General features: G+C 53.7%; 1 protein-coding gene across 1 annotated transcript in view; it reads right to left on the bottom strand.

The window, feature by feature from the left end:
- LOC118941052 (ephrin type-A receptor 6-like) overlaps window positions 1–12500 on the bottom strand; it is a 154506-nt gene that overhangs the window by 137654 nt on the left and 4352 nt on the right. Inside the window, exon 2 of the mRNA XM_090206892.1 lies at window positions 8428–8492. Within this exon, the coding sequence (XP_090063018.1) occupies window positions 8428–8492 (65 nt within the window). The remainder of the gene's footprint in view (window positions 1–8427; window positions 8493–12500) is intronic.

The following is a 12500-nucleotide window of genomic DNA, read 5'->3' as shown; positions in this document are numbered from 1 at the left end:
TTAGATAGTGAAAGTGGTGCTGGGGGACCAAACTAACGTCTGATTGGTTTAGATAGTGAAAGTGGTGCTGGGGGACCAAACGAACGTCTGATTGGTTTAGATAGTGAAAGTGGTGCTGGGGGACCAAACGAACGTCTGATTGGTTTAGATAGTGAAAGTGGTGCTGGGGGACCAAACGAACGTCTGATTGGTTTAGATAGTGAAAGTGATGTGCTGACACAATGGGAGAACCACATCCAGTTGGTCTGATGTGCTGACACTAGACACAATGGGAGAACCACATCCTGTTGGTCTGATGTGCTGACACAGTCACTAGACACAATGGGAGAACCACATCCTGTTGGCCTGCTACGCTGACACAGTCACTAGACACAATGGGAGAACCACATCCTGTTGGCCTGCTACGCTGACACAGTCACTAGACACAATGGGAGAACCACATCCTGTTGGCCTGCTACGCTGACACAGTCACTAGACACAATGGGAGAACCACATCCTGTTGGCCTGCTACGCTGACACAGTCACTAGACACAATGGGAGAACCACATCCTGTTGGTCTGTTACGCTGACACAGACACTAGACACAATGGGAGAACCACATCCTGTTGGTCTGTTACGCTGACACAGACACTAGACATAATGGGAGAACCACATCCTGTTGGTCTGTTACGCTGACACAGACACTAGACACAATGGGAGAACCACATCCTGCTGGTCTGTTACACTGACACAATGGGAGACCACATCCTGTTGGCCTGCTGTGCTGACACAGTCACTAAACACAATGGGAGAACCACATCCTGTTGGCCTGCTACGCTGACACAGTCACTAGACACAATGGGAGAACCACATCCTGTTGGCCTGCTACGCTGACACAGTCACTAGACACAATGGGAGAACCACATCCTGTTGGGCTGTTACGCTGACACAGACACTAGACACAATGGGAGAACCACATCCTGTTGGTCTGTTACGCTGACACAGACACTAGACATAATGGGAGAACCACATCCTGTTGGTCTGTTACGCTGACACAGACACTAGACACAATGGGAGAACCACATCCTGCTGGTCTGTTACGCTGACACAATGGGAGACCACATCCTGTTGGCCTGCTGTGCTGACACAGTCACTAAACACAATGGGAGAACCACATCCTGTTGGTCTGTTACTCTGACAGTCACTAGACACAATGGGAGAACCACATCCTGTTGGTCTGTTACGCTGACACAGTCACTAGACACAATGGGAGAAGCACATCCTGTTGGCCTGCTACGCTGACACAATGGGAGAACCACATCCTGTTGGTCTGTTACTCTGACACAGTCACTAGACACAATGGGAGAACCACATCCTGTTGGCCTGCTACGCTGACACAGTCACTAGACACAATGGGAGAACCACATCCTGTTGGTCTGTTACGCTGACACAGTCACTAGACACAATGGGAGAACCACATCCTGTTGGCCTGCTACGCTGACACAGTCACTAGACATAATGGGAGAACCACATCCCGTTACGCTGACACAGTCACTAGACACATTAGCCCGGAAGCTTATAAGAAATCCCGCTATGCCCTCCGACGAACCATCAAACAGGCAAAGCGTCACTACAGGACTAAGATGGAACCTCGTCACCTCTGACCCTCGCCAGACGTGGCAGGGCTTGTAAACCATTACAGAGGGAAGCAGAGCCGAGAGGCGTTCACAAGGCCGCAGGGCCAGAGGGAAGCAGAGCCGAGAGACGTTCACAAGGCCGCAGGGCCAGAGGGAAGCAGAGCCGAGACACATTCACAAGGCCGCAGGGCCAGAGGGAAGCAGAGCCGAGAGACATTCACAAGGCCGCAGGGCCAGAGGGAAGCAGAGCCGAGACACATTCACAAGGCCGCAGGGCCAGAGGGAAGCAGAGCCGAGAGACGTTCACAAGGCCGCAGGGCCAGAGGGAAGCAGAGCCGAGAGACATTCACAAGGCCGCAGGGCCAGAGGGAAGCAGAGCCGAGAGGCGTTCACAAGGCCGCAGGGCCAGAGGGAAGCAGAGCCGAGACACATTCACAAGGCCGCAGGGCCAGAGGGAAGCAGAGCCGAGACACATTCACAAGGCCGCAGGGCCAGAGGGAAGCAGAGCCGAGACACATTCACAAGGCCGCAGGGCCAGAGGGAAGCAGAGCCGAGAGACATTCACAAGGCCGCAGGGCCAGAGGGAAGCAGAGCCGAGACACATTCACAAGGCCGCAGGGCCAGAGGGAAGCAGAGCCGAGAGACATTCACAAGGCAGCAGGGCCAGAGGGAAGCAGAGCCGAGACACATTCACAAGGCCGCAGGGCCAGAGGGAAGCAGAGCCGAGAGACATTCACAAGGCCGCAGGGCCAGAGGGAAGCAGAGCCGAGAGACATTCACAAGGCCGCAGGGCCAGAGGGAAGCAGAGCAGAGAGACATTCACAAGGCCGCAGGGCCAGAGGGAAGCAGAGCCGAGAGGCGTTCACAAGGCCGCAGGGCCAGAGGGAAGCAGAGCCGAGACACATTCACAAGGCCGCAGGGCCAGAGGGAAGCAGAGCAGAGAGACATTCACAAGGCCGCAGGGCCAGAGGGAAGCAGAGCCGAGACACATTCACAAGGCCGCAGGGTCAGAGGGAAGCAGAGCCGAGAGACATTCACAAGGCCGCAGGGCCAGAGGGAAGCAGAGCCGAGAGACATTCACAAGGCCGCAGGGCCAGAGGGAAGCAGAGCCGAGAGACATTCACAAGGCCGCAGGGCCAGAGGGAAGCAGAGCCGAGAGACGTTCACAAGGCCGCAGGGCCAGAGGGAAGCAGAGCCGAGACACATTCACAAGGCCGCAGGGCCAGAGGGAAGCAGAGCCGAGACACATTCACAAGGCCGCAGGGCCAGAGGGAAGCAGAGCCGAGAGGCATTCACAAGGCCGCAGGGCCAGAGGGAAGCAGAGCCGAGAGACGTTCACAAGGCCAGAGGGAAGCAGAGCCGAGAGACGTTCACAAGGCCGCAGGGCCAGAGGGAAGCAGAGCCGAGAGACGTTTACAAGGCCGCAGGGCCAGAGGGAAGCAGAGCCGAGAGACGTTCACAATGCCGCAGGGCCAAAGGGAAGCAGAGCCGAGAGACATTCACAAGGCCGCAGGGCCAGAGGGAAGCAGAGCCGAGAGACGTTCACAATGCCGCAGGGCCAAAGGGAAGCAGAGCCGAGAGACGTTCACAAGGCCGCAGGGCCAGAGGGAAGCAGAGCCGAGACACATTCACAAGGCCGCAGGGCCAGAGGGAAGCAGAGCCGAGAGGCGTTCACAAGGCCGCAGGGCCAGAGGGAAGCAGAGCCGAGAGACGTTCACAAGGCCGCAGGGCTAGAGGGAAGCAGAGCCGAGAGACGTTCACAAGGCCGCAGGGCCAGAGGGAAGCAGAGCCGAGAGACATTCACAAGGCCGCAGGGCCAGAGGGAAGCAGAGCCGAGAGACATTCACAAGGCCGCAGGGCCAGAGGGAAGCAGAGCCGAGAGACTTTCACAAGGCCGCAGGGCCAGAGGGAAGCAGAGCCGAGAGACATTCACAAGGCCGCAGGGCCAGAGGGAAGCAGAGCCGAGATACATTCACAAGGCCGCAGGGCCAGAGGGAAGCAGAGCCGAGAGACGTTCACAAGGCCGCAGGGCCAGAGGGAAGCAGAGCCGAGAGACATTCACAAGGCCGCAGGGCCAGAGGGAAGCAGAGCCGAGAGACATTCACAAGGCCGCAGGGCCAGAGGGAAGCAGAGCCGAGATACATTCACAAGGCCGCAGGGCCAGAGGGAAGCAGAGCCGAGAGACGTTCACAAGGCCGCAGGGCCAGAGGGAAGCAGAGCCGAGAGACATTCACAAGGCCGCAGGGCCAGAGGGAAGCAGAGCCGAGAGACATTCACAAGGCCGCAGGGCCAGAGGGAAGCAGAGCCGAGATACATTCACAAGGCCGCAGGGCCAGAGGGAAGCAGAGCCGAGAGACGTTCACAAGGCCGCAGGGCCAGAGGGAAGCAGAGCCGAGAGACGTTCACAAGGCCGCAGGGCCAGAGGGAAGCAGAGCCGAGAGACGTTCACAAGGCCGCAGGGCCAGAGGGAAGCAGAGCCGAGAGACGTTCACAAGGCCGCAGGGCCAGAGGGAAGCAGAGCCGAGAGACGTTCACAAGGCCGCAGGGCCAGAGGGAAGCAGAGCCGAGAGACGTTCACAAGGCCGCAGGGCCAGAGGGAAGCAGAGCCGAGAGACGTTCACAAGGCCGCAGGGCCAGAGGGAAGCAGAGCCGAGAGACGTTCACAAGGCCGCAGGGCCAGAGGGAAGCAGAGCCGAGAGACGTTCACAAGGCCGCAGGGCCAGAGGGAAGCAGAGCCGAGAGACGTTCACAGGGCCGCAGGGCCAGAGGGAAGCAGAGCCGACAGACGTTCACAAGGCCGCAGGGCCAGAGGGAAGCAGAGCCGAGAGACGTTCACAAGGCCGCAGGGCCAAAGGGAAGCAGAGCCGAGAGACATTCACAAGGCCGCAGGGCCAGAGGGAAGCAGAGCCGAGAGACATTCACAAGGCCGAAGGGCCAGAGGGAAGCAGAGCCGAGAGACGTTCACAAGGCCGCAGGGCCAGAGGGAAGCAGAGCCGAGACACATTCACAAGGCCGCAGAGCCGAGACACATTCACAAGGTCGCAGGGCCAGAGGGAAGCAGAGCCGAGAGACGTTCACAAGGCCAGAGGGAAGCAGAGCCGAGAGACATTCACAAGGCCGCAGGGCCAGAGGGAAGCAGAGCCGAGAGGCGTTCACAAGGCCGCAGGGCCAGAGGGAAGCAGAGCCGAGACACATTCACAAGGCCGCAGGGCCAGAGGGAAACAGAGCCGAGAGACGTTCACAAGGCCGCAGGGCCAGAGGGAAGCAGAGCCGAGAGACGTTCACAAGGCCGCAGGGCCAGAGGGAAGCAGAGCCGAGACACATTCACAAGGCCGCAGGGCCAGAGGGAAGCAGAGCCGAGACACATTCACAAGGCCGCAGGGCCAGAGGGAAGCAGAGCCGAGACACATTCACAAGGCCGCAGGGCCAGAGGGAAGCAGAGCCGAGAGACATTCACAAGGCCGCAGGGCCAGAGGGAAGCAGAGCGAGACACATTCACAAGGCCGCAGGGCCAGAGGGAAGCAGAGCCGAGAGACATTCACAAGGCAGCAGGGCCAGAGGGAAGCAGAGCCGAGACACATTCACAAGGCCGCAGGGCCAGAGGGAAGCAGAGCCGAGAGACATTCACAAGGCCAGAGGGAAGCAGAGCCGAGAGACATTCACAAGGCCGCAGGGCCAGAGGGAAGCAGAGCAGAGAGACATTCACAAGGCCGCAGGGCCAGAGGGAAGCAGAGCCAAGAGGCGTTCACAAGGCCGCAGGGACAGAGGGAAGCAGAGCCGAGAGACGTTCACAAGGCCGCAGGGCCAGAGGGAAGCAGAGCCGAGACACATTCACAAGGCCGCAGGGCCAGAGGGAAGCAGAGCAGAGAGACATTCACAAGGCCGCAGGGCCAGAGGGAAGCAGAGCCGAGAGACATTCACAAGGCCGCAGGGCCAGAGGGAAGCAGAGCCGAGAGACATTCACAAGGCCGCAGGGCCAGAGGGAAGCAGAGCCGAGAGACATTCACAAGGCCGCAGGGCCAGAGGGAAGCAGAGCCGAGAGACGTTCACAAGGCCGCAGGGCCAGAGGGAAGCAGAGCCGAGACACATTCACAAGGCCGCAGGGCCAGGGGGAAGCAGAGCCGAGACACATTCACAAGGCCGCAGGGCCAGAGGGAAGCAGAGCCGAGAGACGTTCACAAGGCCGCAGGGCCAGAGGGAAGCAGAGCCGAGAGACGTTCACAAGGCCGCAGGGCCAGAGGGAAGCAGAGCCGAGAGACGTTTACAAGGCCGCAGGGCCAGAGGGAAGCAGAGCCGAGAGACGTTCACAATGCCGCAGGGCCAAAGGGAAGCAGAGCCGAGAGACATTCACAAGGCCGAAGGGCCAGAGGGAAGCAGAGCCGAGAGACGTTCACAAGGCCAGAGGGAAGCAGAGCCGAGACACATTCACAAGGCCGCAGGGCCAGAGGGAAGCAGAGCCGAGAGGCGTTCACAAGGCCGCAGGGCCAGAGGGAAGCAGAGCCGAGAGACGTTCACAAGGCCGCAGGGCTAGAGGGAAGCAGAGCCGAGAGACGTTCACAAGGCCGCAGGGCCAGAGGGAAGCAGAGCCGAGAGACATTCACAAGGCCGCAGGGCCAGAGGGAAGCAGAGCCGAGAGACATTCACAAGGCCGCAGGGCCAGAGGGAAGCAGAGCCGAGAGACATTCACAAGGCCGCAGGGCCAGAGGGAAGCAGAGCCGAGAGACATTCACAAGGCCGCAGGGCCAGAGGGAAGCAGAGCCGAGAGACGTTCACAAGGCCGCAGGGCCAGAGGGAAGCAGAGCCGAGAGACGTTCACAAGGCCGCAGGGCCAGAGGGAAGCAGAGCCGAGAGACGTTCACAAGGCCGCAGGGCCAGAGGGAAGCAGAGCCGAGAGACGTTCACAAGGCCGCAGGGCCAGAGGGAAGCAGAGCCGAGAGACGTTCACAAGGCCGCAGGGCCAGAGGGAAGCAGAGCCGACAGACGTTCACAAGGCCGCAGGGCCAGAGGGAAGCAGAGCCGAGAGACGTTCACAAGGCCGCAGGGCCAAAGGGAAGCAGAGCCGAGAGACATTCACAAGGCCGCAGGGCCAGAGGGAAGCAGAGCCGAGAGACATTCACAAGGCCGAAGGGCCAGAGGGAAGCAGAGCCGAGAGACGTTCACAAGGCCGCAGGGCCAGAGGGAAGCAGAGCCGAGACACATTCACAAGGCCGCAGAGCCGAGACACATTCACAAGGTCGCAGGGCCAGAGGGAAGCAGAGCCGAGAGACGTTCACAAGGCCGCAGGGCCAGAGGGAAGCAGAGCCGAGAGACATTCACAAGGCCGCAGGGCCAGAGGGAAGCAGAGCCGAGAGACATTCACAAGGCCGCAGGGCCAGACGGATTACCAGGATGTGTACTCAGAGCACTGACCAACTGCCAAGTGTCTTTATTGACATTTTCAACCTCTCCCTGTCTGAGTCTGTAATACCAACATGCTTGAAGCAGTACCCTAACACCCTGTATATAGCCTCCACATAGACTCTGTACCGTAATACCCTGTATATAGCCTCCACATTGACTCTGTACCGTAATACCCTGTATATAGCCTCCACATTGACTCTGTACCGGTACCCCCTGTATATAGCCTCCACATTGACTCTGTACCGGTACCCCCTGTATATAGCCTCCACATTGACTCTGTACCGGTACCCCCTGTATATATCCTCCACATTGACTCTGTACCAGTACCCCCTGTATATAGCCTCCACATTGACTCTGTACCGTAACACCCTGTATATAGCCTCCACATTGACTCTGTACCGGTACCACCTGTATATAGCCTCCACATTGACTCTGTACCGGTACCACCTGTATATAGCCTCCACATTGACTCTGTACCGGTACCACCTGTATATAGCCTCCACATTGACTCTGTACCGGTACCACCTGTATATTGCATTATGGGTTAGGGGCTCTTAAGTAAGCATTTCACTGTAAGGTCTACACCAGTTGTATTCAGCATTTCACTGTAAGGTCTACTACACCTGTTGTATTCAGCATTTCACTGTGAGGTCTACTACACCTGTTGTATTCAGCATTTCACTGTGAGGTCTACTACACCTGTTGTATTCAGCATTTCACTGTGAGGTCTACTACACCTGTTGTATTCAGCATTTCACTGTGAGGTCTACTACACCTGTTGTATTCAGCATTTCACTGTGAGGTCCACTACACCTGTTGTATTCAGCATTTCACTGTAAGTTCTACTACACCTGTTGTATTCAGCATTTCACTGTAAGGTCTACTACACCTGTTGTATTCAGCATTTCACTGTAAGGTCTACTACACCTGTTGTATTCATCATTTCACTGTGAGGTCTACTACACCTGTTGTATTCAGCATTTCACTGTGAGGTCTACTACACCTGTTGTATTCAGCATTTCACTGTGAGGTCTACTACACCTGTTGTATTCAGCATTTCACTGTGAGGTCTACTACACCTGTTGTATTCAACATTTCACTGTAAGGTCTACTACACCTGTTGTATTCAGCATTTCACTGTAAGGTCTACTACACCTGTTGTATTCAGCATTTCACTGTAAGGTCTACTACACCTGTTGTATTCAGCATTTCACTGTAAGGTCTACTACACCTGTTGTATTCAGCATTTCACTGTAAGGTCTACTACACCTGTTGTATTCAGCATTTCACTGTGAGGTCTACTACACCTGTTGTATTCGGCGGATGTGACTAATAAATTTGATTTGATTTGGAAAAACCACATCCTGAGGGCGCCCCGCCTATACAATGGTATTGTAGGAGAAACACTTACCCCATTCACTGGGTAGGTCCTCCAGTCCAACTCACCCAGAACAGCTGTGGTGTCCAACAGAACCACTAGAAAGAGAAAGAGAGAGAGAGAGAGAGAGAGAGAGAGAGAGAGAGGGGGATAGGTAAAGAGAGAGAGAGAGAGAGAGAGAGAGAAAGACAGAGAGAGACAGAGAGAGACAGAGAGAGCGAGAGAGCGAGATAGCGAGAGAGAGAGGGAGGGGGGGATAGGTAAAGAGAGAGAAAGAGAGAGATAGGTAGAGAGAGAGAGAGGGGGATAGGTAGAGAGAGAGAGAGGGGGATAGGTAGAGAGAGAGAGAGAGAGAGGGGATAGGTAGAGAGAGAGAGAGAGAGAGGGATAGGTAGAGAGAGAGAGAGAGAGAGAGAGAGAGACAGAGAGAGAGAGAGAGAGAGAGAGACAGAGAGAGAGAGAGAGAGAGAGGGGGGGGGATAGGTAAAGAGAGAGAGAGAGAAACAGGGGGGATAAGTAGAGAGAGAGAGAGAGAGACAGGGGGGATAGATAAGACAGAAAAGGGGGAAAAGAGTTTATGAAAGAGACAGTAACAGGGAAAGGGGACAGTAACAGGGAAAGGGGACAGTAACAGGGAAATGGGACAGTAACAGGGAAAGGGGACAGTAACAGGGAAAGGGGACAGTAACAGGGAAATGGGACAGTAACAGGGAAAGGGGACAGTAACAGGGAAAGGGGACAGTAACAGGGAAAGGGGACAGTAACAGGGAAAGGGGACAGTAACAGGGAAAGGGGACAGTAACAGGGAAAGAAGGAAGAGAGAGTAAACCATAGTTATCAAACTGTCAGAGCAGAGCAACAATTGTCCAGAGACACTCAGCAGAGAGAATGACCTCCGACCTCTGTAGGGGTACAAGACAGAACAACAACACTCAGCAGAGAGAATGACCTCCAAGCTCTGTAGGGGTAAAATACAGAACCACAACACTCAGCAGAGAGAATGACCTCCAAGCTCTGTAGGGGTAAAAGACAGAACAACAACACTCAGCAGAGAGAATGACCTCCAAGCTCTGTAGGGGTACAAGACAGAACCACAACACTCAGCAGAGAGAATGACCTCCGAGCTGTAGGGGTACAAGACAGAACCACAACACTCAGCAAAGAGAATGACCTCCGAGCTCTGTAGGGGTACAAGACAGAACAACAACACTCAGCAGAGAGAATGACCTCCAAGCTCTGTAGGGGTACAAGACAGAACCACAACACTTAGCAGAGAGAATGACCTCCGAGCTCTGTAGGGGTACAAGACAGAACAACAACACTCAGCAGAGAGAATGACCTCCAAGGTCTGTAGGGGTACAAGACAGAACAACAACACTCAGCAGAGAGAATGACCTCCAAGGTCTGTAGGGGTACAAGACAGAACAACAACACTCAGCAGAGAGAGTACAGGTCGAAGGACAAATACAATACAGCACATTAAACTGTTCAAAAAGAGATAAGGAAATCAAATGTATGAGGATATTGGATATCGTTCTTAGACCTGAAGTCTTGAATGTTGTCCTCGCCAAACCATCTTATAACACTGAATAAGACCCGTTAAATAGTACAGAACACAATGAACTGTTAGATAGTTCAGAACACAACTAAATGTTCCATAGTCTATAGTGTTTAAGATCCTTAGCTTTGTAATGAGCTGTAGTCAATAAACAGCATTCTCACGTAGGTGTTCCTCTTATCCAGGTGGGAAAGGGCCATGTGGAATGAAATAGAGATTTTGTCATCTGTCGATGTGTCGATGAGGTATGAGATTTGAGTGGGTCTGGGACGATGGGTGTCTAGGATGATGACGTTGATAGGAGCCATGACCATCCTTTTTCAAAGCATTTCATGGCTAAAGATGTGAGTGTTACGGAGCGATAGACATTTAGACAGGTTACCTTGGCGTTCTAGGGCACAGGGACAATGGTGGTCTGCTTGAAACATGTAGGAATTACAGACTGGGTCAGCGACAGGTTGAACATATCAGTGAAGACAGTCGGTCATGCTTCGAGTAGGTGTCCTGGTAATCCGTCCTGCGGTCTTGTGAACGTCGACCCTGTTTAAAGTTCTCACTGACATCGGCTACGGAGAGCGTGATCTCACAGTCGTCCGGAACAGCTGATGCTCTCATGCGTGGTTCAGTGTTGCTAGCCTCGAAGAGAGCATAGAAGGTATTTTGCTGGTCTGGTAGACTCGGTTGGGTTTCTCTTTGTAATCCATGATAGTGTGCGAGCCCTGCCACATCAGATGAGCCGGGGTGTAGTAGGATTTGTGCTTGGTTCTGGTTTGACACTTTGCCTGGTTCCTGGTTCGTCGGAGGGCATGATCTCACAGTCGTCCGGAACAGCTGATGCTCTCATGCGTGGTTCAGTGTTGCTAGTCGATGCTAGTAGGATGTGTGCTTGGTTCTGGTTTGACACTTTGCCTGGTTCGTCGGAGGGCGTGATCTCACAGTCGTCCGGAACAGCTGATGCTCTCATGTGTGGTTCAGTGTTGCTAGTCGATGCTAGTAGGATTTGTGTTTGGTCCTGGTTTGACACTTTGCCTGGTTCCTGGTTTGTCGGAGGGCGTAGCAGGATTTCTTATAATCGTCCGGATTGGTATCCGGCTCCTTGAAAGCGGCAGCTCTAGCCTTTAGCTCAGTTCGGATGTAGCGTGTAAGACATGGCTTCTGGTTGGGTTATGTACGTACGGTCAATGTGGGGACGATGCATTGTCGATGCACTTATTAATGAAGCCGGTGACTGATGTGGTGGACTCCTCATTGCCATCGGATGAATCCCGGAACAGTGCTATTGAAGCAGTCCTGTAGCTTAGCATTCGCTTCATTCGAACCACTTACGTATTGAGCGACACTGATACTTCCTGTTTATGTGTTTTTTGTTTGTCAGCAGGAATCAGGATAATAGAGTTATGTTCAGATTTACCTAATGGAGGCCGAGGGAGAGCTTTGTACGCATCTCTCTGTGTGGAGTACAGGTTATCTAGGCTTTTTTCACCTCTAGTTGCACAGGTGACATGATGGTGGAAATGAATAATTATTACATTAAATTATTAAATTCATATAATATATATATATTAAATTAATATATATATGAACATATATTAATATATTAATAATTAAGGGTGTAATGTAACAAAATGTGGAAAAAAGTGAAGAGGTCTGAATACTTTTCATTTTACAATGATGAGTTCTTAATAGCCTAAGTGAATTGTGTATTCAGGCAGCCATTGGCTGCAGATGGAACAGGGTGCTGGTGGCAGCCATTGGCTGCAGATGGAACAGGGTGCTGGTGGCAGCCATTGGCTGCAGATGGAACAGGACGCTGGTGGCAGCCATTGGCTGCAGATGGAACAGGGTGCTGGTGGCAGCCATTAGCTGCAGATGGAACAGGGTGCTGGTGGCAGCCATTGGCTGCAGATGGAACAGGACGCTGGTGGCAGCCATTGGCTGCAGATGGAACAGGGAGATGGTGGCAGCCATTGAGGTAAATAAAGGTAAAAAAAAATAAAAAATGTAAAGCTAACAGAAAGGTTCAGTATTGAGATGAATTGACACAGTGACCAAAATCAAACTGCTGTTGCAAATATTAGTTTAGTTAATTCACTAATAATAAGGATTGTGTCTACGTGCCCGGACATGCATAGCTAGCTAAACAGACCTGTTAGCAGATAGCTATGGGACCTGTTAGCAGATAGCTATGGGACCTGTTAGCAGATAGCTATGGGACCTGTTAGCAGATAGCTATGGGACCTGTTAGCAGATAGCTATGGGACCTGTTAGCAGATAGCTATGGGACCTGTTAGCAGATAGCTATGGGACCTGTTAGCAGATAGCTATGGGACCTGTTAGCAGACAGCTATGGGACCTGTTAGCAGATAGTGTTAATGAATTAATTATAGGAGAGATAAGACCAAGATGAGACTCTGGACAAGGCGGATACGGTATATTTGAGGCCTTTTAATCTAGCATAGTGATAGCTGGCAAACGTGCAGCACGGCTCCTATCGTCCACTCTTAGGGAGGTTTCGGAAAAAGAGGGCGTAACACATATTTGGGCAGTA

The sequence above is a fragment of the Oncorhynchus mykiss genome, chromosome 18 (genome assembly GCF_057628025.1).
Source record: "Oncorhynchus mykiss isolate SJ-2025 chromosome 18, ASM5762802v1, whole genome shotgun sequence".
NCBI classification, from domain to species: Eukaryota; Metazoa; Chordata; class Actinopteri; order Salmoniformes; family Salmonidae; genus Oncorhynchus; species Oncorhynchus mykiss.
Note: the sequence above shows the minus strand (reverse complement) of the source record. Positions and strands in the feature narration are given on the sequence as shown.